At 35.3% G+C, this 25,344-nt stretch overlaps 1 protein-coding gene across 1 annotated transcript in view; it reads left to right on the forward strand.

Moving 5' to 3' along the window:
- SYCP1 (synaptonemal complex protein 1) overlaps window positions 1-25,344 on the forward strand; it is a 154,742-nt gene that overhangs the window by 6,470 nt on the left and 122,928 nt on the right. The window contains exons 8-12 of the mRNA XM_027091053.1: window positions 4,588-4,661; window positions 16,552-16,610; window positions 17,860-17,929; window positions 18,540-18,613; window positions 21,347-21,455. Coding sequence (XP_026946854.1) covers window positions 4,588-4,661; window positions 16,552-16,610; window positions 17,860-17,929; window positions 18,540-18,613; window positions 21,347-21,455 — 386 coding nt within the window. The remainder of the gene's footprint in view (window positions 1-4,587; window positions 4,662-16,551; window positions 16,611-17,859; window positions 17,930-18,539; window positions 18,614-21,346; window positions 21,456-25,344) is intronic.

Here is a 25,344-nt window from a genome sequence, read left to right on the forward strand (position 1 = left end):
TTAGTATCATTCTTTTTTTTAAAATTAATTAATTTATTTTATTTATTTAATTTTGGCTGTGTTGGGTCTTCATTGCTACGCGCGGGCTTTCTCTAGTTGTGGTGAGTGGGGGGCTACTCTTTGTTGCGGTGTGCGGGCTTCTCATTGCGGTGGCTTCTCTTGTTGCAGAGCATGGGCTCTAGGCGCATGGGCTTCGGTAGTTGTGGCTTGCGGGTTCTAGAGCGCAGGCTCAGTAGTTGTGGCACACAGGCTTAGTTGCTCCACAGCATGTGGGATCTTCCCGGACCAGGGCGCCAACCCGTGTTACCTGCATTGGCAGGTAATTAAGCAGATTCTTAACCACTGTGCCACCAGGGAAGTCCAAGAATTAGGTTTGTAGTTACTTGTTTTGATTTTACAAAATCAGTAACAATAAAAAGTTCCTCTGTCTAGAACAGTGGTTCTTAAACTTTAGCAAGCTTCAGAATTACCCGCAGAGCTTCTTAAAACACATGTTGTTGGCCTCTCCTCCCCTGCCAGAGTTTCTGATTCAGTGGAGTAGACTTAAGAATTTGTACTTCTAACAAGTGATGTGGATGCTGCTGGTGCAAGGATCATACTTTGAGAACTACTGATTTGTGGTAGAGAATAGTCACAGGCTTTGAAAGCAAAACAAAGCCACCTTTGATTTCAGTGACTTCTTAACCTTTTCATTTATTAGATTATTGAAAATGTTAAAGGATGTAGTTTATGTAATATTACAGCTTTTGCTCCTCATTAAACTAATATTTAGACTTAAAAATTATTATAAAATGTTAATCTGTAACAATTAATTTCTGCAGAAAAATTATACATTGGAAAATTTAAACTGGTGTATATGTTAGCAACTTCGAGACACCCAGAGGTCTTTTTTTTTTAACTTTCAATACCATTTAATGAGATTTGGAAGATATGACTGCATTATATTGACCTTTAAAATTTTTTTTGGTTGAGATATAATTGACATATAACATTATATTATTTTTAAGTGTATAATGTAATGATTGATATATGTATATATTGCAAAATTATCACCACAATAAGTCTAGTTAATATCCATTACCACATATAATTGCAGATTTTTTGTTTTGACAAGAACCCTCAAGATCTACTCTCTTAGCAACTTTCAAATATACAATATTACTAACTGTATTCATCATGCGGTATATTACATCCCCGGGATTTATTTTATGACTGGAAGTTTGTACCTTTTAACTCCCTTCACTCATTTTGCCCACCTCCCACCTCTGTCTCTGGCAACCATCAATCTGTTGTCTGTATCTATAAGTTTTTAATTTTTTTTTTTAAGATTTCACATATAAATGAGACCATACGGTATTTGTCTTTCTTTGTCTGAGTTATTTCATATAGCATAATGCTCTCAAGTTCCATTCATAATGTTGTAAATGACAGGATTTCCTTCATTTTTATGGGTGTATATATATTCCACACTTTATTTATCCATTGATAGTTAGGTTGTTTCCATGTCTTGACTGTTGTAAATAATGCTGCATTGAACATGGGGATGCATATGCCTTTTCAAGTTAGTATTCTTGTTTCCTTTGGATAAATCCCAAGAAGTAGAATTGCTAGATCATATGGTTTTATTTTTAATTTTTTGAGGAGCCACCAAACTGTTTTTCATAGTGGCTGAACCAATTTATATTCCCACCAGTAGTGCACAAGGGTTCGCTTTTCTCCACATCCTCACCAACACTTGTTATCTCATCTTTTTAATAATAGTCATTCTAATAGGTGTGAGGTAGTATCTCATTGTGATTTTGATTTGCATTTCCCTGGGGGTTAGTGATGTTGGGCACCTTTTCATGTACCTGTTGACCATCTGTATGTCTTCTCTGGAAAAATCTCTGTCCAGATCCTCTTCCCACATTAAAATCAGATTGTTTTTTGCTATTGAGTTGCATGACTTCTTTATATACTTTGGATATTAACCTCTTATCAGATATATGATTTGCAAATATTTTCTCTCATTTAGTAGGTTGCCTTTTAATTTTGTTTATGGTTTCCTTTGCTGTGCAGAAGCTTTTAAATTTGATGTAGCCCACTTGTTTATTTTTCCTTTTGTTACCTTTGCTTTTGGTGTTAAATCCAGAAAATCATCACCTATGTCAAGGAGCTTACTGCCTATGTTTTCTTCTAGGAGTTTTATGATTTCAGATCTTAGGTTCAAGTCTTTGATCCCTTTTGACTTTATTTTTGTGTATGGTGTAAGGTAGTGGTCCAGTTTTGTTCTTTTGCATGTGGTTGTCTAGTTTCCCCAACACCATGTATTGAAGAGACTGTCCTTTCCTCATTCTGTATGTTTTTGGTTTCTTCGTCATGAATTAATTGACTGTATATCTGTGGGTTTATTTCTGGGCTGTCTATTCTGTTCTATTGATTTATGTGTCTGGTTTTATGCCAGTACCATACCATTTTGATTACTATAGCTTTATAATGTAGTTTCAAATCAGGAAGTGTGATGCCTCCAGCTTTGGTCTCCTTTCTCAAGATTACTTTGGCTAATTGGGGTTTTTGGTGATGCCATACAAATTTTAGTATTGTTTGTTCTGTTTCTGTGAAAAATGCCATTGGAAATTTGAGTGGGATTGCATTGAATTTGTAGATTGCTTTCAGTAGTGTGGTATTGTGATTTATAAGAAAATATATATATATATTTGGTCATTCAGATGACCAAAATATATTTCACGTATATATTTAGTTTTCATCCATCTTTCCTGACTCACAACTCTTCAAACCCTTGGAATTTCCTAAATGTTGAGAGTGAAAAGGTGTCTTGTTATGCTAATGAGGTGACTTTTGGACCCCACCTAAAGATAGGGGCCGGTTGCCTGGAGAGCCAACCACGTGGTTAGAGGATTGGAACTTCCAACCTCTGGGGACAGGCAAGGACCTGGAGGTTGAATCAGTTGCCAATGGCTAAAGATTTAATCAGTCATGACTATCTAATGAAGCCTCTGTAAAAACCTGAGAGGTCAGGGTTCGAGAGGTTCCTGGTTGGTGAACATGTGGAGATTTGGGGAGAATGATGAGCTCGGAGAGAGCATGAAAGATTCTCACCCTTTCCTCATACCTTGCCCTGTGCATCTTTCCCACTTGGCTGTTCCTGAGTTATATCCTTTTATGATAAACCAGTACTCTAGTAAGTAAATTGTTTCTCTGTTCTCTGAGTCATTCTAGCAAATTAATAGAAGCCAAGGAGGAGGTCATGGGAACCTCTGATTTATAGCCAGTGGGACAGAACCACAGGTAACAACCTGGGCTTGCAACAAGCATCTGAAGTTGGTGGGATAAGGGGAGGGTAGTAGTCTTATAGGACTGAACCCTTAACTTATGAAGTCTGATGCTATCTCCAGGTAGATGGTGTCAGAATTGAATTGTAGGACACTCAGCTGTGGTGCCCAGAATTGCTTGTTGGTGTGAGGAACCCCCTTCCAATTTTGGAATTGGTACCAGACTCCATTTAGGTAGTGTGGACATTTTAACAATATTAATTCTTCTAATTCATGGACACAGAAGATTTTTCCATTTATTTGTGTCTTCTTCAATTTCTTTCATCAGTGTGTTATAGTTTTCAGTGTGCAGGTCTTTTACCTCCTTGGTTAAATGTATTCTTAAGTGTGTTATTCTTTTTGATGCAATTGTAAATGGAATTATATTCTTAATTTCTCTTCTGATAGTTCATTATTAGTGTACAGAAATACAACTGATTTTTGTATGTTGGTTTTGTATCCTGTAACTTTACTGAATTTGTTTATTAGTTCTAACAGTTTTTCGGTGGAGGCTTTAGGGTTTTCTATATATAATAGCATGTCATCTGCAAATCGTGACAGTTTTACTTTGTTCTTTCTGATTCAAGTGCATTTTATTTTCTTGTCTATTGCTGTGGCTAGGACTTCCAATACTATGTTGAATATCAGTGGCAAGAATGGGCATCCTTGTCTTGTTCCTGATCTTACAGGACAAACTTTCAGCTTTTCAGGGTTGAGTATGATGTTAGCTGTGGACTTGTTATATATGGCTTTTATTATGTTGATGTAGGTTCCCTCTGTACCCACTCTGTTGAAAATTTTTATCATAGATGGATTTTGAATTTTGTCAAAAGCTTTTTCTGCATCTGTGAGATGATCAGAGGTCTTATTCACATAATTAATGACTCTTCAGAAAATTACTTATTTTATGTTTTGAAGGTAAGATAGCTAGAATATTTCTGGGGTAATTAGTAATGAAAATACCAATCCTCTCTTCTCATTTTATTTCTTAGGTGAATCTGGAACTGTTTACTAAAAGGTTATTGAAAGCTATTTGGGTAGAAACTTTTAAGGAGCTTTTCACTTTAAAAGGAGGCAGTTATTAAATCATCTTTGCTAATAGTACAGTCAACCAATTTTTCCTTTATAGTCATTTATGAACGATATGTGATATATATTAAATATTATGATGTTTTAAGAATTTCTTTAAAATTGTAACAGTAATGTTTCATAACTTTTATATATGATTTTGCTTTGAGATACATTACACTTATGCAAACTCTTTCCTCTGTTTCAGGAATAATGCTACAAGGCATTTATGTAATCTACTCAAAGAAACTTGTGCCAGATCTGCTGAAAAGACAAAGAAATGTAAATATCTTTCTCATTTTATATGATTTTATCAATTTATTGTTATTATTTTAATGGTGGGGGTGGAGAGGGAAACAAATTGTCTTTTCAGTTTTTGGAACCAATTAAAAATTTTTAAAAAATATTTATTTATTTATTTATTTGGCTGCGTTGTGTCTTAGTTGTGGCACATGGGATCTTCACTGCAGCATGCAAGGTCTTTTGGTTGTTGCATGTGGGGTCTTTTCATTGCAGCATGTGGGGTATTTTTGTTGCAGCACGCGGGCTTCTCTCTACTTGTGGCGCACGGGCTCCAGAGCACGCGGGCTAGGTAGTTGTGGTGCATGGGCTGTCTAGTTGCGGCACATAGGCTCCAGAGTGTGCAGCCTCAGTAGTTGCGGCATGTGGGCCCTCTAGTTGTGGTGCGTGGGCTCTAGAGCATGCAGGCTCAGTAGTTGTGGCACGGCCTTAGTTGCCCTGTGGCATGTGGGATCCTAGTTTCCTGACCAGGGATCGAACCCATGTCCCCTGCATTGGAAGGTGGATTCTTAACCACCGGACCACCAGGGAAGTCCCAGGAGCCATTTTTTATTTGAACAAGTTATATGTGTCTCATACCATTTCTTTATATAAGTAGTAACTAGATTCTCAGTTCTTTGAGCTTTGAAAAGTTCTTCAAGCTTTTTGAAAGATAATATATTTTAAAAGATATATATTTACTTGGCATTTATGGTTAATTTGCATTTCAATTAAAGTGTGGTCTTGAGACTAACCTTCTCTTCTGTTTGGAACAACCAGGAAATTGAATCAAGAATGATATATAGCCATGTTCATAATAGAAAATACTGATGGAGGGCTATGCTGAAAGCACAGTGCTTAAGAATAGCAGTGTAGTATTTATTTATAAATAGAATTCTCAAATTTCTTCTAAAGAAACATTATTTTAAAACATTCTATTAAGGTTGTAGTATGTATGTGAAAGTGCATGTTTTTATTTTATGCATATTTTGATGTTAATTGTAAAGTAGGAATTTTTTTCATTTTGATGAAAAACATAATCTGATTTTCAAAAATAATTGTTTTTGTCTTTGTCATTAATCTGCCATTAGGTCTACTTTGTTGTTTGTTTGTTTCTGCCAAGAATCTGTTGGGAAATACTGTCTACCTGCTTTTTCAGGATAGCCTCTATTTTTCAAATTTTAATTGATACCACACAGCTTAAGAGCTTGGATTGAAGAGATAGATAGCCCTGTGCTCAAATTCAAACTTTCAGTTGTTATCTGCTTGACCTTGAATAATTTGAATAATTTATGTAATCTCTGACCCTCTGTTTATTAGTTAGTAAAGTACCTCAGTGTTGTTTTGAGAATTAAGGTAGTTAATAAATATAAAATGCTTAAACAGTGCAAAGTGCTCAATAAATGTTAGCTGTTATTATTATTTCTAGTATGCAGTATTGCTAGTTATTTTATTCTTGGTCTCTGCCTAAAGTACTTTGCTTTTGCAACTATATATACCTTCCAGAATGTACCGCACCACTATCAGCTCTTCCATGATACCCTGTTTATTCAACTTGCAAGATTAACTTTTCTGTCTAAATATAAAAAGTGGTGAAAAGTATATGGATGGGGTAGAGAGATAGTATATGGACTGCACTGTAGAAAGTAACCTGGGCTAGAGAGGCAAGGCTGTTAGTTCTTTCTTCCATTTAGTTTTAAGCTAAGTCAGATATCAGATGGTGGGAGAGGTTTGAAGAACCTTTTAAACATTTTTAGGTGATCTCTTAAGTGAACTAAAGAGTATATCTTTTTTCCTCATATATGTTCGTTTGTTTATTTATTTATTTATTTATTTATGGCGATGCCACATGGCTTGCAGGATCTTAGTTCTCCAGCCAGGGATTGAACCTGTGCCCTTGGCAGTGAAAGCACAGAGTCCTAACCACTGGACCACCACAGAATTCCCCTAAAGAGTATATCTTGATGTGACATGTAGATTCTTTTTTTCCTAAAACATCTTTTATTTATTTTATTATTATTATGATTATTATTATTTTTTAAATTTTTATTGGAGTATATTTGATTTACAATGTTGTGTTAGTTTCAGGTATACAGCAAAGTGAATCAGTTACACATACATATACATATATCCACTCTTTTTTAGATTCTTTTCCCATATAGGCCATTACAGAATATTGAGTACAGTTCCCTGTGCTATGTAGCAGGTCCTTATTAGTTATCTATTTTATATATAGTAGTCTGTATATGTCAGTTCCAATGTCCCATTTTATCCCTTCCTCCCACCTTACCTCCTGGTAACCATAAGTTTGTTTTCTACATCTGTAACTCTATTTCTGTTTTGTAGATAAGTTGATTTGTACCTTTTTTTAGATTCCACATATAAGCAATATCATACGATATTTGTCTTTCTCTGTTTGACTTACTTCACTCAGTATGATAATCTCTAGGTCCATCCATGTTGCTGCAAATGGCATTAGTTCATTCTTTTTTCTGGCTGAGTAATATTCTGTTGTATATATGTACCACATTTTCTTTATCCATTTTTCTGCGGATAGACATTTAGGTTACTTCCATGTCCTGGCTATTGTAAATAGTGCTGCAGTGAACATTGGGGTGCATGTATCTTTTTGAATTATGGTTTTCTCTGGATATATGCCCAGGAGTGGTGGATCATATGGTAGCTCTGTTTTTAGTTTTGTAAAGAACCTCTATACTGTTTTCCATAGTGGCTGTACCAATTTACATTCCCACCAACAATGTAGGAGGGTTCCTTTTTCTGCACACCCTCTCCAGCATTTACTGTTTGTACATTTTTTGTTGATGGCCATTCTGACCAGTGTGAAGTGATACCTCATGGTAGGTTGTTTTTTTTTTCTTTCAGATGGTAAAATTTTTGTTTTTTTTTAAAGATACTATAATTAATTAATTAATTTATTTATTTTTGACTGTGTTGGGTCTTCATTTCTGTGCGAGGGCTTTCTCTAGTTGCGGCAAGTGGGGGCCACTCTTCATCACGGTGCGCGGGCCTCTCACTATCGCGGCCTCTCTTGTTTCAGAGCACGGGCTCCAGACGCGCAGGCTCAGTAGTTGTGGCTCACGGGCCTAGTTGCTCTGTGGCATGTGGGATCTTCCCAGACCAGGGCTTGAACCCATGTCCCCTGCATTGGCAGGCAGATTCTCAACCACTGCACCACCAGGGAAGCCCTCAGATGGTAAAATTTTTATTGGAAATACCTGATCTATATTTAAAACTCATAAATGTACAGTTGAAAAAAATAGATTCACATACCCAAGTTGTTCCAAACACACTTATAAGTTTTCCAATCACTGAATCAAGAAATGAGTTTTAAATTTAATTAAAATGAAATAAAATGAAAAATCAGTCTCATCAGCCACATTTCCAAAGGTCTGTTGCTCACCTTTGGGGCATTGGTGGTCTAGATAATACTGTTAAGCCTAAGTCTGATTGTACTGTTGCTGTGCTCCTAATTCTCCAGCAGTTTCCCATCACACTCAATGGAAAAGTCAAAGTCCTGACAGTGGTCCACAAGGCCTTTCATGTCTGCCCCTGCCTACTCTTCCATCCTCATCTCTTGCTTCTCTCCTCCTCATTGACTCTGCTCTGGCCACCTCAGACTCTCCAGACCTACTCCCACTTCAAGTTCTTTGTCCCTGCTGGTCCCTGTGCCTGGGATGCTCCCACCCCTCCCCAACATCATCATGTGCTGCTCCCTCACCTCCTTCAGGTCTTTATTCAAATACCATCTTCCCCTAGGTTCTAGCCTAGCCACTGTATTGTACATTGATGACCCCAACCCCTACTGACACTTCAAGTCCTTTTTCCCTGAATTGTTTCACTCCTGGGCAGTCAATCACTATCTGACAAACTCTAGATTTTACTTTTTTGAGATGTTTATTATCTTACCTCCTCCCGCAATGGAATGTAAGCTCTATGAGATTAAAATTGTTGTCTGTTTATTCACTGCTGGATCCCTGGCCCTGAGCATATCACTTGTTGAATGAATGTACCTCATGGTAGTTTTGATTTGCATTTCTCTTAATTAGTGATGTTGCGCTTCTTTTCACGTGCTTTTTAGCCATGTGTATGTCTTCTTTGGAGAAAAGGCTTTTTAGGTCTTCCACCCATTTTTTGACTGGGTTGTTTGCTTTTTTGATATTGAGTTGCATGAGCTGTTTGTATATTTTGGAGATTAATTTCTTGTTGGTTGCTTCATTCGTAAATATTTTCTCCCATTCTGAGGGTTGTCTTTTTGTTTTGTTTATGGTTTCCTTTGCTATGCAAAAGCTTTTAAGTTTAATTAGGTCCCATTTGTTTATTTTTGTTTTTATTTTCATTACTCTAGGAGGTGGATCAAAAAAGATCTTGCTGTGATTTATGTCAGTGTTCTGCCTATGTTTTCCTCTAAGAGTTTTGTAGTCTGTGGCCTTACATTTAGGTCTTTAATCCACTTTGAGTTTATTTTTGTGTATTAGGGAATGTTCTAATTTCATTCATTTACATGTTGCTGTCCAGTTTTCCAAACACCACTTATTGAACAGACTGTCTTTTCTCCATTATATATTCTTGCCCTAAAAATTCTTAATACTTGCCTTATATTTACTGTAAACTCCATCTGTATTTTTGCCGTAAGCCTTTATTTTTACTCTTGTGATTTTCTCTGTCTTTTATTTATTCATTCAACATTTTAAAAAGTGCCTACTATGTGCCATGAAATGTTCTAGATGCTAAGGGAAAACAGTGGTAAACAGACAAAATTTCTGCTATTATGGAGTATGCACTCTTGTAAAGGGACACATATCATAAATGAATAAATAAAATACATGTTGGGTGATGACAACTGCTTCAAAAGAGAATATTTTGGGATAGGGTATTTGGGGAAGTTTTTTTCTGATTAAGTGGTATCTGATTAGAGACCTGAATAAATGAGGGAATGTATCATGTAGCTATTTTGGGAATGAATATTTCGGGCAGAGGAAACAGCAAATGCAAAATCCCTTAGATGAGAGCCTGTTGAATCTTTTCAAGTCATAACAGTGAGGTCACTGTGCTGTTCCTTCCATATTTCGTACCTTTTTTGTATCTTTCCTCTTCTTTTCTTATTGCGCTCCCTTCAGGATAATTTCTTCTGCTTTGTTCCAGTTCACCAATTCTCTATTTAGCTGTTTCTAAACTGTTTTTAAATTCATCTGTTAGGCCTTAATTTCTGCTCTTGTATTCTCTGGTTCTGTTCTTTAAAAAATATCTGTAATGTTACTTTTTAGAGTTTCAAATTCCTTGCAGAAATTTTTAAGCTCGTTTTTTTTTTGTCTCCATGAGCTTAGTTTTATTAAATTTTTTGTCCAGCAATGCCAATATCTGGAATCCCTTGGGATCTGTTTCTGTGGTTTGTTGTTTTGTAGATTCTAGTTCTTATTGTTTATCTCATTGTGTACTTCATTATTTTTGATTGCTTGCTTGAGACTTAGAATGATGTGACATTTTCCTAGTTCTCTGAATGCTGAGAAGTTTTAGATTATATCCTGGACATGTTGTGAGATTCTGGGTCCTGTTAAAAATCCCCTGGAAAATGTTTGTTTGTTTGTTTGTATTTTAGCAGATATGCAACTCAAGTTTAGATCACAAGTTCTATCTTACCTTTTGTGTGCTGGGGTTCCATTATCAGTTCAGTTTTCAAAGCTTTTGCCATGTTACTCTGCGTCTGTTTCATGTATGCTCCACTCAAGATTAGATTAGTTCTGGGACTTGGATAGTGATTTCAGAGGGACTTGCTATATTTGCCTTGGGTCTATCTTGTACATGCACATCCTCCCTTTTCCCTATGGGACTTGTGCCAAGTCATACAAATAATTAGGGAATCACCTTCTCCAAGTCTCTCTAGCATTGCCCCTTCACCCTCAGCCTTACAGGGGTCCCGTCCTCCTGTCCTTTGGTGAGAGACATGGAGTTTCTCCTGGGGTTTCATATGTCCTTGCTGCCATGGCTGCTGTAGCTCCACTACTGGAGCCACCTTTGGGGCAGGGCTGGAAGAGAAAAAAAAAAGGGATTTCCTTTTGCTTTTATAGTTCTGCTGGGCCCTTACACTTTAGTAATGCTAGGAGAGAAGGTAGGAAAAAAACTAAACAAACAGGAAACTTGCCTTCACATGAGTCATTTCTTCAAGATTTTACTTTTCTTCCCAATCTACCTGCTTTTGCTTACTTTTCAGATTCCTCAAGTAGTTGCTTTGTGGATTTCATCCAGAGTTTTTAGTTGTAATCAATGGGAGAGAAAGGCTATAGTGGGCTTATTCCATCTTGACTGACACTGGAAGTTGGTTTAGGTTTTCTGAGTTATAATCCTCAACCTGTTCTTGGCCTGATGATTCATCATTATCTTTTTAGATCTTTGATTCTTTCAATAATTCAAAAAATTCCTCCAAATTTTTATCTTTAGGAGGAAGGTTGGTCTGAATTATTTAGTCATTACCATAAGACAGAGTCCTGGATGCTTTTTCAAAATACAGATCAAATAATGTCACTGTCTAATTTTTTCAGTGGCTTTCCATAATTTTCAGGATAGCATGGTGTTTGCCACTTCCCTTCACCTTGCCAAATCTTTTCACATGTCCCACATACACAAGCTCATGGAGAACTACTTGTTAACCCCTAAACAGATTATACTTCTGAGTTTTTGCATATGTTTATTGGCTGATCCTCCTTCCTTTTTCATCTTGTTAATTCATATTTGTCCTTCAAAACTCAGAGTAATTATTACCACCCTTGGGAAATATTCCCTAGTTTTTCACTCTGACTTAGATGCTCCTCTTCTTTTACTTAGTACCCTTAGTATACCTTTACCATGTATTTATGAATTCCTTCAACAAATATTGAGTACCTACTACATCTCACTGTAAGCTTGCAGGCAAGGGATCATGTCTTATTTGACTCAGTATATTCAACACTTTGCACAGTGTCTGTGAAGATAGCAGGCAATAAATAAATTCATGAATGAATAAGTAAAGAATAAATTTGTTCTTAGATGTACCTTAAAAAAAAACAAACCTTTAAATGGCTGTCTATTGCTCACATTAAGTACATTGGAATTCTTTACCCTGCCATTCGAAGTACTGCATACATTTTTTTTTTTCCTGTAGCCTTATCCCTTAATCTAAATTACTTAGTGTTGAAAAGGACTTTAAAGCTTTTTGGTCTATTTACATATCCATTGCTTTAATTCTTTTATAGGAAATTAATAATTTCCTTTGTGACTACCAAGTGGTAGTCTCTTTCCTGTGATTGAACATATTCAGTGTTGGAAACCCACTAACCCCGAGGCTGTCATTTAAGCACAGCTCTTATTTTTATGTTGAAATCTCTCTCTCTCTCTCTTTTTGTTTTTTTGGCCACACCAGGCAGCTTGCGGGATCTTAGTTCCCCACCAGGGGTGGAACCTGGGCCCCCTGCAGTGAAAGTGTGGACCTCCAGGGAATTCCCTGTTGAAATCTCTTATATTGAAATCTCTTTGTAGTTTCTCTCTTCTTATTGTATTTCTTCTCCTTAAGGCATACAGAAAAAGTCTAAGCACTTTTTTATCTCTTTAGATTTTTAAAGGTGGTTACTTGTCCTTTCTGAATCTTGTCTTCTTCAGCCTAGATGTTTCAAGATTCTTTGTACTTTTGTTATTTTGGTTGATCTGTTTGAATATTGTTGTTATATTTAGGAGTCCAGATCTGTATTAGATAATCTAATGTGTAACTTGACCTGTGTAAAGGACTATTTCTTGTCTAATTGTAGGTGTCATTAATGAACCCTAAAGTCAGCTTATTTGATAGTCACATTGTATTATAGGCTTTAGTGACTTCACTAGTCATTAAAATCTTTCACTTTTTTTTTTTACTTCATTCTTTGCAAGTGCATTTAGGTTTTTGGATCCAAATAACATTCTTTGCATTTATCCCTACTGGTTTTCATTAGGCAGACCTGTGTTTTAATCATGTACCACCACTTATTATTTTGGGATCCTAGCAAATAACAATTTTTCTGTGTCACACTTTTGTTATCTGTGAAATGGGGATAATCACAGTTCCATTTATCTATACCTAGATTTCTACCTAAATATATAGTATATGTATTTATGCATATATTTTCCCCCTTGCCAGGACTCTGGCATTTTCTTGATCCTTTTGATTTACAGTTTTGTCAGTGCAACCATTTGGATCTATATGCACCAGTCTATTTCTTTAGACCAGGAAAGCCTTATGATATCTTTGGTCACTTATTCTGATTTCTGTTTGGGTATACTTATTATTTGTTTGTTGGCCCTCTGTTCTTCGTTTCTCTAATTGTTTTAATATTTGTTCCCCCACCCCCTCAATTTATGTTTGTTTCCTGTATTAGGAAACAATTTGACTTCTGAAGTATCAGTTCTTTCCTGTCCTGCCTCTAATCTCTAGTTCCTTTGAGTCTCTCATTATCTAAGCCATTGCTCCTTTCCTCCTTATTTATTTTTTCTATTTAATTCACCCCATTTCTTGAATTTCTAACATGGCCTGTTCTTTCTTTATGACTGTATCTTCCTCTTTCACTGAGACCATATTTTCTTGGTTCTGTTGAGAATACCAAATAGTTTTCTGAAATTTTCATCTGAATTCTCTAGAGTTCGTTTTCAGAGATAGGCTGTTCCTTTTAACATCTTTCATGTTCCCTTTTCTTTGTTTGACAGTATTTTTTCATAGGCCTCGTGTAGGTTTTCTAACCATATACATCATTGAAAAAAGCAAGAACTATCTAGACTAAATAAACAAACTAGGTGATAAACTGAGCTTGGTCCTAGTATAGTGGTTGAATCCTCTTTTTATATTTATAGTTGTACAGCAGGTCACTGAGCAATTTCTAATGTTTTCACCTTGCATGGCTCTACTTATGGTAGCTGAATCTCTTTTCTGTCCCTTCTGTGTGGTTTTCTCGTACTCTGATAAATTTTGTAGAATATATGATTCTGAGTGATTTTAGTCAGCAAACTCAAGTATGCACAAGATTTTTATGTCTTAAAATGTTAAAAATTCTTAATTTTTAAGATGTTTTATATCTTTATATTTTTTATATTTTTATATCTTTTTTATATCTTTATATCTTAAAGCCTTCATTCTGCTAGTGTGGAAGAAATTATCTCAGTAAATTTGGGAATTTTTCTTCTTTCCCTGGGATTGTATGTAAATTTGGGGGTGCCCATATAGTACCATGTGGTAGAGAGGGACGTTTGTTTCTCAGTCATCTATCCTCTGAGACTTTTCATCATTTCGATTGGTATTCAGTTATTTGTCCACATAGATAGTTGGTGAGCTGCTCCTCATACCAGTCCTCAGGGCCTATTCAGGTATGCTGGTTCTCTGTGCTTTATCCCACCATGCTCAGTTGCACAACGTGTTGGAACAAGGGAAATTGTGAAGCTGTTTAAGGCCTTACCTGTCTATATATATTTCACAGGCATTTCTTCTCAGGTTTTGTCATCTTCCTAGAGTTATACTGAAGAAAAAAAAAGCACAGCCCCACTCTACTCTTAGTTGGCCCTAACTCTCTGGGATTTCTGTGTTCCCCAACCCTGAAGCTTAGCTTGGTGAGGGTAGAGGGCTACAGAACCCTTTCTTTTTTTTTTTTTACATCTTTATTGGAGTATAATTGCTTTACAATGGTGTGTTAGTTTCTGCTTTATAACAAAGTGAATCAGTTATACATATACATATGTTCCCATATCTCTTCCCTCTTGCATCTCCCTCCCTCCCACCCTCCCTATCCCACCCCTCTAGGTGGTCACAAAGCACCCAGCTGATCTCCCTGTGCCATGTGGCTCCTTCCCACTGGCTATCTATTTTACGTTTGGTAGTGTATAGATGTCCATGCCACTCTCTGGCTTTGTCACAGCTTACCCTTCCCCCTCCCCATATCCTCAAGTCCATTCTCTAGTAGGTCTGTGTCTTTATTCCTGTCTTACCCCTAGGTTCTTCATGACATTTTTTTTTCTTAGATTCCGTATATATGTGTTAGCATATGGTATTTGTGAACCCTTTCTTAAGTACCTGCCAGAATCTAATAAGCTCTCTCAGCTTCCCCTTTTAAAGGCTTCTTCCTTACAAACTGGTAAATATTTCTTAGGTCTAGAGGATGGAAGCTTTGTTCTGACTTATATATTCTGAAAATCTATTACTTGTTTATATCTTGAATCTTTCCCCTAATCCCAACACTGGGCTTTTGAAACTCATAGACATTTTCTTTGCTTTTGGTTGAATCCTTTCTTATTTAAGATGATGAATGCAGCACGATCTAGTTGGCCAAATTAGGGCAAAGTAAGTGTGTGTGTGTGTGTGTGTGTGTGTGTGTGTATGAAAGAGAGAGAGAGGAGGGAGAGGGGAGAGAGAGGGAAGGGAGGAGGTGGGGGTGGGGAGTTTAGATAGATAGATAGATAGATACCAGGAAAACCAGGGAGTTTAGATAGATAGATAGATAGATAGATACCAGGAAAACCAAAAAGGTAGGCTTATACTGTTACAGTATTATGTCAGTATATTAGAACACTCTGCTACGAAAGTCCCTTCCCTATGCCACCTGTAGCAACTTGCTCCTGACAACTGTAAAGTACATCTATACCAATTTATTTTCTTTTTTGTAGTTTTATTTATTTGCTTTTCAGTACTTGCCTATTGGAAGAATGACCGGAGGGTATTTTGGAAGTACTGGTGGTAGTGGTAACAGGAAGATTGGAGGTGTTGGCAATAGAATGCAGTTCTTTGGTGCAAATAATTTCTGTGGAATAGAGAAGGCTTGTTGCTAAATGTGTTTGTTAGTGAATATGAGACAGTGAATAGATGGAGTGAGAAGGATGAACCATCTTTCTGTTGAAATGCTGATGTGTTCTGTCTCTATTTCTTTAAATTTTCCAGCCCTTTAATATTCAAATAAAAGTGGTTTATTTGAATATTCAAATAAACGGCTCCTGTTCCATGTGCTGTGATAAGTCTAGAGCTCTCTTCAGTATTTTTGAGGCATTTAGGATACTTGTATTCTTCTAAAGTCAGTTCATTTGGCTCTTCATTGACATTTGAGTCTATCGTAGCTGCCGTTCTCTTGTTTTGCAGCTTGTTACTGAGAATATAGGACCAATACCCTCCCTTTAGTCTAATGTGGTTTCTGTGTTGCTTGGCCTTACCTGGGGGAATGATGATGGGACAGCTGCATTTCTTTTCCTGCCTCGTGCCTTAATTCTCTACAGCACCACCTATCAACTCTAAGTTTTACTGACTTTACTCAAGGCTTGAATATATAGTTAGAGGGAATCATTGCTCAGGTTAAAAAAAAACCAAAAAAGAAAACCCTAAAAAATATTATAGAGGAGTTACAGGAGATTTGTTCTTGGGGCTACACCTATTCTTAACTTGTTCCTCTGGTCTTGAGATTTATCTTCTTTCCTGCCTCTTCAGAGATAGAGCAGAAACAAGAGTGAGCTTTGCCTTTCACATGTACTTCAAGAATCTTAAATATACAAAGGAAAAATACTTCATAGACTAGTGGTTAAATCCCTACTTATTGTAAAGTCTAAAACTGTAAATATATTTTACAAAGTTTGAATAAATTAATGAATAGTAGTAATTCTATAAAAGGAAATTAGAGATAATTGAACAGCACCTAGCTTTTGAGGTTGATGTCATGAAGTATGACCATACCTTACTATGAAGCTGCTTTTGATACTACTTTAAAAGACTCAAAAGATATACCAGTGCCCTTTACTAACACAGATTTTTAAATATTTTAATGTTTACCGGAGACATTTGAGTATTATCTTATTGGAATTGTAATTGTTTTCAAATTTACTTTTGAAAATTTTATATTTATAATAGATGAATATGAGCGGGAAGAAACTAGGCAAGTTTATGTGGACCTAAATAGTAACATTGAGGTAAGTGGTATTGAAAATTTGAATATTTTAAACAGAGGCATTTCTAAGCAAATTATAGTGATAGCTACAAAGATATGAACAATTGTTCTTGCTAAAGGGATTATTATTTATCTTTTGATATATGATTATATCCAATAAAATTCCCAGGGTTCTATATATACCATGAGTATTAATGTTCTGTTTTTTAATATTTTTTGAATTTACATGTTAGTGACACCATTTAACTTAATTTATTAGATATTAACTCTGTGTCAGAGACTAGCACATTGTGACACTTAACCATTAATTTGAAAAACATGGCAGTATTATCAATCTGTCTGTTGCCTGTTTACCTTTTTTACCCCATCCCCTATCATTTTCCACTTTGCTTCTCTTCTATAGTTGTTCCTTTTTTGTTTCTCAAACTTGCTAAGCTCTTTCTGATCTTGCTTCTTTGAATTTGTTCCTTCTATCTAGAACTTCTGTATCCAAGATCTTATGCAAACTCATAAGCTTCATTCTGCTTTTTTTATTATCCCCTTTACTACTTTACCTAAAATGTCTTTCTGTTCAATTATCCTCTATCTCCTCACCTTGTCTAACTTTTCTGAAGAGCACTTAAAACTACATGATATTTATTTGATATACACGTGTGTGTGTGTATGTGTGTGTGTATTTGTGTGTGTATATATTCTTTCTTACACTGAAATGTAAGTTAGTTCCAATAGGGTAAGGACTTTGCCTTATATCCTAAGTGCTTAAAACAGTGCCTGGCACATAATTGACACTCAGTAACTATTTATTAAATGAATAAATGAATTCATCCAATTTTACAAATCAGGATTTGTTGAATGTGAATGAACTCATGCTGCCAAGTAATAGAAGTATAATTTGAACTCTTATGGGGAGAGACCTCACAGAGGTTACACTTTAGTGAAGACAGAAATACATAAGCAAAAATCAATAGAAAACTACAGATTTTGGTATGGGCTATTAAGTAAATGACTAGAGTACCAACAATTGTTTTTTTGCTGTTCAGTGATATATAACCTGTCTTCAGTGCCTTCAAATACCTGGGAAGCTACCTTAATAGGCACTCTTAATATTTTAGTAAATTTATTTAATTGTTAAAAGTTATAGAATTTTCATTATTCAAAGTTGTATAGTTTTAAGTATAATGATCAGATGATACAAATTTATTATTTTCATTGTTTGAGGAAAGCTATTTAAAAAGTCTAAGTATGATTCTTAAAAGTTAAATGTATTTCAGAAAATGATAATAGCTTTTGAGGAACTTCGTGTGCAAGCTGAGAATTCCAGACTGGAAATCCATTTTAAGGGTAGGAATCCTTATTTTTTATATTACTCTTTTGCTGTTTATTAGATTCTGCTAATGTTTTCATACCTTCAGCTTGATGCCTAAACTATTGAAAATTTCTGTATTGTATATGGTTTTATAAGCCCCTCAAAATCTTGTGGAATGTGGCAGGAAATTGGTATATGTTAAAAATACCCTTTTGGCTTCAAAAGCTACATTTTCCCTGAAATCAAATTATGGTTTGTATAATGGTGTGATTTGGTGATTTGAAGTGTGATTTGGTCTTATTTTTACATTTCTTGGTCAAGTTGCATGTTAAAATAATAATATACATACACATTTAAAATCTGTTATTTCAGACTAGTGTGTTATAAAGAAAAAACTTTTATATATCTGCTATTATAAGAATGATAGAATTTTTAAAAGTTATTGTAACTTTGATATTATTTAAATTCTTTATTTTACTAAACAGAAAGTTAGCAGCAAGAAAATAGCAGTTTTAACTTGTTAGAAACCTTTGGGGTTTAATATCTAGATAAATAAGGAAGTGAAATAAAATATCAGAAACTTAAAATTTTGTTTGTTATACAATTATGTGAAGATATTAAAGTGTATTTGTTTTATTTTTAAAGTAAAGGAAGATTATGAAAAAATCCAACATCTTGATGAACAATACAAGAAGGAAGTAAATAACAAGGAAAAGCAGGTGCTTTTTAAAAATCAACTTTCTGTATTCTTTATACTTGCTAATTCATGAGATACTTAAAATTTCAAGAGAAATTTGTACTTGCTGCCTGCTTGATAAATTTCTGAGAGAATTTTAATATTATACATATTTAAATATATTTTCCATTTGCCTTAATTTCCATTGACTCAAATTTATACATACTAAATGCTAGTCCTTTTTTAAAATCAGTGAATCTTCTACAATATTTATATTAGTGGGTTTTAGGACATTGCTGTAAAAATATATTATTTTGTGAGAAGTTTTGTTCAGACAGAAACCTCATAAAATATAAAGATGATGATGATTGACCACTCGACCCACATTTTGCAGTTTATTTTGAAATACACTATTTATGACACCAATGAAGGGGAACTAAAACATTCTTTTGCTTCTTTCTATTAATGACACATAGTGCGAGACTTGAAAATGATGAGTCTGTGTTCTTTTGCAGTCACAAGAATGTTGATTTCAGATGATTATTATGCCAACTTTAACAGTTTCAAGCCTTCTGAATCCAGAATGGAAAATGAAATATAGAAAGGAATCCTCATCTCTCTACTTCCCCCAATTTTTCCTGAGTTTTTATCTGACTTGCCACAGATACCTTGTAATTATAGATAATAAGGATATCTACTTGAACAATAATGGCAAACGTTAATTGAAAGTACAGAGAAGATTCTTAGAGTTTCTTTAAGTTCTGGTTAAATGATAGAATTCTGATTTATGTGTTATACTTTGATCTTTTGAAAGAGTTAACAATTTTTTCTGTATTTTAACTGTATTTTTTAAACCAGATTTCTGAAAGAAGAAGGTCTTCTTAAAATTTAAAATTATGCTTATTATTACAGAACACAAAAATAGAATAAAGTGCTAAGAAGCTTGTTGGAATCCTGGGTATATGAGCAGAGCTTACAGATTTGGGGGGTTCCCTGTAAAATTATGCTGTGGCCAGCTAGTGTTTTTGTTGGGGACTCCTAAATGTCATTATTTGTAAGGCTTTTTTTTTTCTGGAGTTCTCCAAATTCCTGCCTGGGAATGTAAACTTTGCTGATGGCATTTTGGGGCTGGGTTGGCAGGGTAGGAAGGACAAGCTGAGTCTCATCATTCCATATGCTGACTCTCAATTATATCCTTTGTCTCCACCCCTTCCTGTGCCTGGAATACCCAGGTTTAGAGATTCTTTTTTTCAGTTTGATCATACCAGTGTCTCTTATAAAGATGGAGTAGGTTAGTTCTCTGACTACATTGGCTTTCAGGGAGTAGAGTCCAGGGAAGGAGGGTTAAGAGGGCCTAGGGAGGTCTTATTACTCTTTGCAGACTTCCAGTCTCCTTAGACTTAGTCTCCTGTTTCATACCTACCTTTCACAGTGTCTGTTGCTTCTAATTCTTGAAACATTCTGTTTCTTTGGGATTGAATTATCTTCTCATTTGTAATCTTCCCTGTGTAGACTCTTAGTTTTTTTTTTTTTAATTTATTTTTATTTATTTATTTATTTGGCTGCGTTGGGTCTTCGTTGCTGCGCACGGGCTTTCTCTAGTTGCGGTGAGCGGGGGCAACTCTTTGTTGCAGTGCACAGGCTTCTCATTGCGGTGGCTTCTCTTGTTTTGGAGCATGGGCTCTAGGTGCGCGGGCTTCAGTAGTTGTGGCACATGGGCTCAGTAGTTGTGGCTCATAGGCTCTAGAGCGCAGGCTCTGTAGCTGTGGCACACGGGCTTAGTTGCTTCGCGACATGTGGGATCTTCCCGGACCAGGGCTCGAACCTTTGTCCTCTGCATTGGCAGGCAGATTCTTAACCACTGCGCCACCAGAGAAGCCCCTAGACTCTTAGTTTTGACCTTGCTTTTCTATACTAAATCCTTTTCTGTTCCTTCTAACTGCTTTCCTTTTTGACATGTTGTGGTTTGGATTATAGAAGTCTCGTGGTTTCATGGAAGATGAAGTCCACCTTTGTTGTTTTCCTGGTTATTTTTTGGGTGATTTGAAGATGAAAATAGGGCATAGAGGTCTTTCTGCCATGTTGAATCTGCAAGTCTTCAATCTATCTTTATGAGTTTATCTTTCACCTTTTCTTTACATGCACTCTGTATTCTAGCCATCTGAATATTTTCAGTTCTCTGAATAGAAGCATGATCTCTTGATCCTTTGTGTTCTCATACAAGTCTAGAATGTTCATTTCCCCTGCAGCCTGATTAATTTGTACTTGTCTATCAAGACTCAGTTCAGTTCTCTGAGAAGGATTAATTTTTGATTACCTCCCCCAGGACTGATTTAGGTGTTCCTTTCTTGATTCCTATAACATTTTTGTCCTATTACTAATAATATTCAAGTATAGTTGTTTGTTTCCTGGTCTAGGCTGTGAGTTTCTTGAAGGTGAGTTCCATCATCTCTGTATATTCAGTGTGTATTAGGGTTTCTGGAACAGATTAGGTGCTCAATAATATTTATGGAATAAATGAACGAGTAGATTTCAATATATAATCTTCTAAGTGATATCTTAAAATGCATACTGTAATATTGGGTATATTGCATTAGTTTGTTCATTCCTTCATCCAATAAATGTTTATCGTACAGGCACATAACTAAATGCCAGGCACAGACAGCTGAAAAGCATATAAGCAAGTACATAAAAAAATCACAGATAATGATAAATGCTAAGGTGTCATATCTAATTTTTCATATCTATAATGTATTATTTAAATATTTCATTTTAGGTATCACTGCTATTGATCCAAAGTACTGAGAAAGAAAATAAAATGAAAGAGTTAACATTTCTGCTAGAGGAGTCCAGAGATAAAGTTAATCAATTAGAGGAAAAGACAAGTAAGAATTTATATAAGAAAATATAAGAATGTCTTATGTATTCCTCTTGTTATGTTTTAAATTTAGCTTTCATTACAATTTTTTTGTAATGCTTTCTAATGCTGTAATTCTCCACCTAGGTTGGAACAGTTGGAGGAGGGAATAATAGTCACTTAAGAAGATTTTTCAAAGTATATGTGCTCCTCTTATCCCTTTTCATACTGTCACCTTCTTCAGAGTTTCAATAAGGTGCTCCATGAAAACAAGGATCTTTGTCTTTTTTTGTTCATTGATGCATTCCAAGTGCCTGGCATATATTAGGCACTCAAACATCTTATAAATAAATGAATACTCTGGGAGCACTATGGAGGGAATTATTAATTATTCTTGGAGCAAGACATTTAGAAAAAATTGTTAGTTAAACTAAACCTTAGATGATTAAAAGTTCACTAGACAATGAATTGGAGGAGGGAGTGTAGGCAGAAGAAATGGCTTGTGCAAGTCATGGAAGTGTGAAAATTAGGGTATATTTGAAACACTGATTGGTGTGTCTGTATCTTAAAGAACTCAGGTAAATGAGACTGGAAAAAAAATGTTTGGATCAGATTATGAAGGATCTTTAGTGTCATGTAATGTTTAGACTATATTATTATTGAGTATTTTTCAAACTTGTTCAACTAGTAAGGCACTTGAAAGGCATACACTTTGTGAAATACTATGTCCCTTTCAGAACATCATAGAGGTCTTGTGACATTTTTCACCTTTCTCTTAAAAATGTGGCAAATAATTATCTAGTTCCTGCTAACCTATGCCTGCTCCTTTCATCTTACGGTCACTACTATATCCTATACTCCAGATATACTGAAATTGTTTAACTTCCTTACCTTTTATGTTCTTCCTATCTCACCATCATGCTTTTGGCTACTTACTCTGTCCAAAATGAACCTCCTACCTCCTCTCCAAATTTACTGGCTAAATTCTAGTGAACTCCTTATTGTTAAGAGTGGCTTAAGCATTACTTGTGTGTCTCCTGTGACCATGAGTGTCTTGAGGGCAGGCACTCTGTCTCACTAAATATCTTTGTCACTCTAGTGCCCAGCATATTGCTATGTATATATAATAGGAGTTTAATACGTGTTAGGATGAATGAATGTTTAATCTTATATAAACTGGAAACAACTTATTGGTAATAAATAACTAATACAATGTGATTCTGCAGACTCATAACCACTGAAATATATTCATTTAAGTTACTTTTCATTGTTTCCCATATGTATGTATCTTCCATTTGTTTTTCTCTTTGTTTCAACTTAGAGATCTTCTATTGACCTGTTACCTAACCCTGCCTTCTGCTGTGTCTAATTTGGTTTTAAACTCATTTACTGAATTCTTAACTTTAATCATATTTTTTCCTTCTAAATTTCCACTCAATTATTTTTCTTAAGATTCCAATTCTCCGGTTAATTCTCCTCTTTTAAAAATGACATTTCATCCTTTTTGAATATATTAATCATTGATATTTTATAGCTATTTTCTTTTTATTTCAATATCTGGCTTACCTGTTGCTCTGTTTCTTTTTAAAAAATGTGATAAAATACATATAACATAAAACTTACCATCTTAATCATTTTTAAGTGTACAGCTCAGTGGTATAGATACATTCACACTGTTATGTAGTCATCACTAGTATTTATCTCCAGAACTCTTGCAACTCTTTTCATGTTGCAAAACTGAAACTCTGTACCCATTAACCAGTAACTCCCCTTCCTTCCTCCCCTCAGCCCATTCTACTTTCTATTCCTTTACAGTCTTACTTTTTAGTGATTTGTCCTTATCTTTTGGTGTGCCCAGTAATTTTTTGATTGAATTCCATACATTGTTATAAGAAAAGTTAGAGGCTCTGGAGATATTGTCTTCTGTTTGCTAGAGAGAAATTGGGAGTGTGGTGGGCTAACTACTATAATGCAATTAGAGGCTGAGCTGAATGAAGGGAAATAGTCAAGTTTATGAGGTTTTTTGTCTTCAGTTTTGTTTCTTCAGCTCTTTGAGACCCAATAAAACTATGCTCTTTTTTTTATCCCCTGGCAGTGGCCCTCTGCTGGGACCAAGGCAGCATTTAGACCTCTTGCTCATACCCAGAATCAGCAGATGTCAGCTGCGCTTTGTCAGTTCAGTTATCAGGAGTTCTTTCTTAGGAATCTTAGCCTCTTTTGTCCTTTCTGTTTTGGTTTGTTTCGTGTTTTCTAGTTATTTTCAGCATGAGAGTTGTTCTGTTACAGACTACTTCATTCTGCCTGGAACTATCCATTTAAATGAATTATGATCAGCTAATTTTTAATATTTTCTTGCTATTACCTAATTTTTGTCTCTTGCCAATACTTGTTGCCTGCTAAAGAGTATCAGTGATCAGAGATTTAAGAAATAAATTTAAGGGGAGAAAATTTTGATTATTTTCTTTCTGTGTATTAAGAGTACTATACTTTGAAATAGGATGCTGTTTGGAGAGGGTTTGGGTTTTTTCATGAGGCCACATATCAGTCATCCTTGGTTAAAACCCATTACCTTTTTTCATTCTCTTATCAACGTTGGCTTTTCTCCCTGTCTTAACCTCCTATTGTTCCTCTACTTTCCAAACTTTGTCTTTGAAACCCTTGCTCTTCTTATGTAGCATATAAAAATTTTTTTCCCTCAAAACCTATTAATTAAAGTTTTCTTTACCTTCTGGCTTTAACGAATTTGAAGTCTCTACTTCCTCTGCTATCCTTTTGAATGGAAGCGGCACATTGTCCTACATTCCATGTATAATGCAGTTGGAAGGCAGTTGGAAACTTTCTTTTGGATGTATATTACCACTTTCAAACAATTACTCATTCTTTCATCTGTTCAACTTTTATTAACCTCCTTTCTATTCTGTGTCAGGCACAAAGTTAATTATGGGGAATGCAATTATTTATTATTGCATCCCTGCTTTCTGGAAGAGAATTACTGTCAAAGAGTTTTATAATGGATATTGACTTATCAAATGTGCTTTTTTTTGGCATATATTGAGATTGTCATATGTTTTTTTCCTTTAATTTATTAGTGATTATTTTCTAATGTTAAACCTAATTTTCTAATATTAACTTTTTATCCCTGGTTATGAATCTACTTTTATTATTATTTTTATGTTATTTTATTCAATTTTACATATTGTTTGATTAATGTTATTTTTAGGACTTTTTTGGCATTTTTGCTGGAAAATATTTTTGCTGATTGGGCGATTTACATTTTTCTATCTTTCAGATCATTTATGCATTCTTCTATATCACTTAGTCACTTGTTAATTCCCTGTAGTGTGTTTTTCATTTAATTATTGTATTATTTAGTTCTTACTGTTTCTTTTTTATATATTCTTGTTTCTTGTTAAAATTCTCACTGTGTTCATCTGTTCTTTTCTCTAATTCAGGTAGCATTCTTATTACTAATGGTTTAAACTCTTTATTTGGTAAATTATTTATTAGTTTCAACAGTTGTTTTTAGGGTTTTTCTCTTGTTCTGTTGATTGAAAGAAATTCATCTGTCTTCTCATTTTGCTTAACTTTCTCTGTTTTGATGAAATTAGGTGAAAAAGTTACCCATTGAGGTCCTGAAGGGGTATTCTTGTATGGGAGAGTCTGAGTGTGCCCATTGGTTGTGGTGGGAGAGTGGGATCTGATGTGAGTCGTGTTTTTTCCCAGCATGTGCTGGCAGCTATCACCTTGGTAAGAGGTTGGGCTGGAGATGGAGGGACTAGAGCCAGAGCGAGTTGTGAGCTGGGGTTTCTTTTCTAAGTGGCCAACACCACCCTACTGGGGGCAGGGTCAGGTCTCAAGTTGCTCAAGGAGAAAGCCTAAGGGTTTGGTCTGATCTGTCTTTGTTCCTTCTAAGTGTG

The sequence above is a fragment of the Aethalodelphis obliquidens genome, unplaced genomic scaffold (assembly GCF_003676395.1).
Source record: "Aethalodelphis obliquidens isolate GAN/ISIS:26980383/991018 unplaced genomic scaffold, ASM367639v1 scaffold70, whole genome shotgun sequence".
Lineage (NCBI taxonomy): Eukaryota > Metazoa > Chordata > Mammalia > Artiodactyla > Delphinidae > Aethalodelphis > Aethalodelphis obliquidens.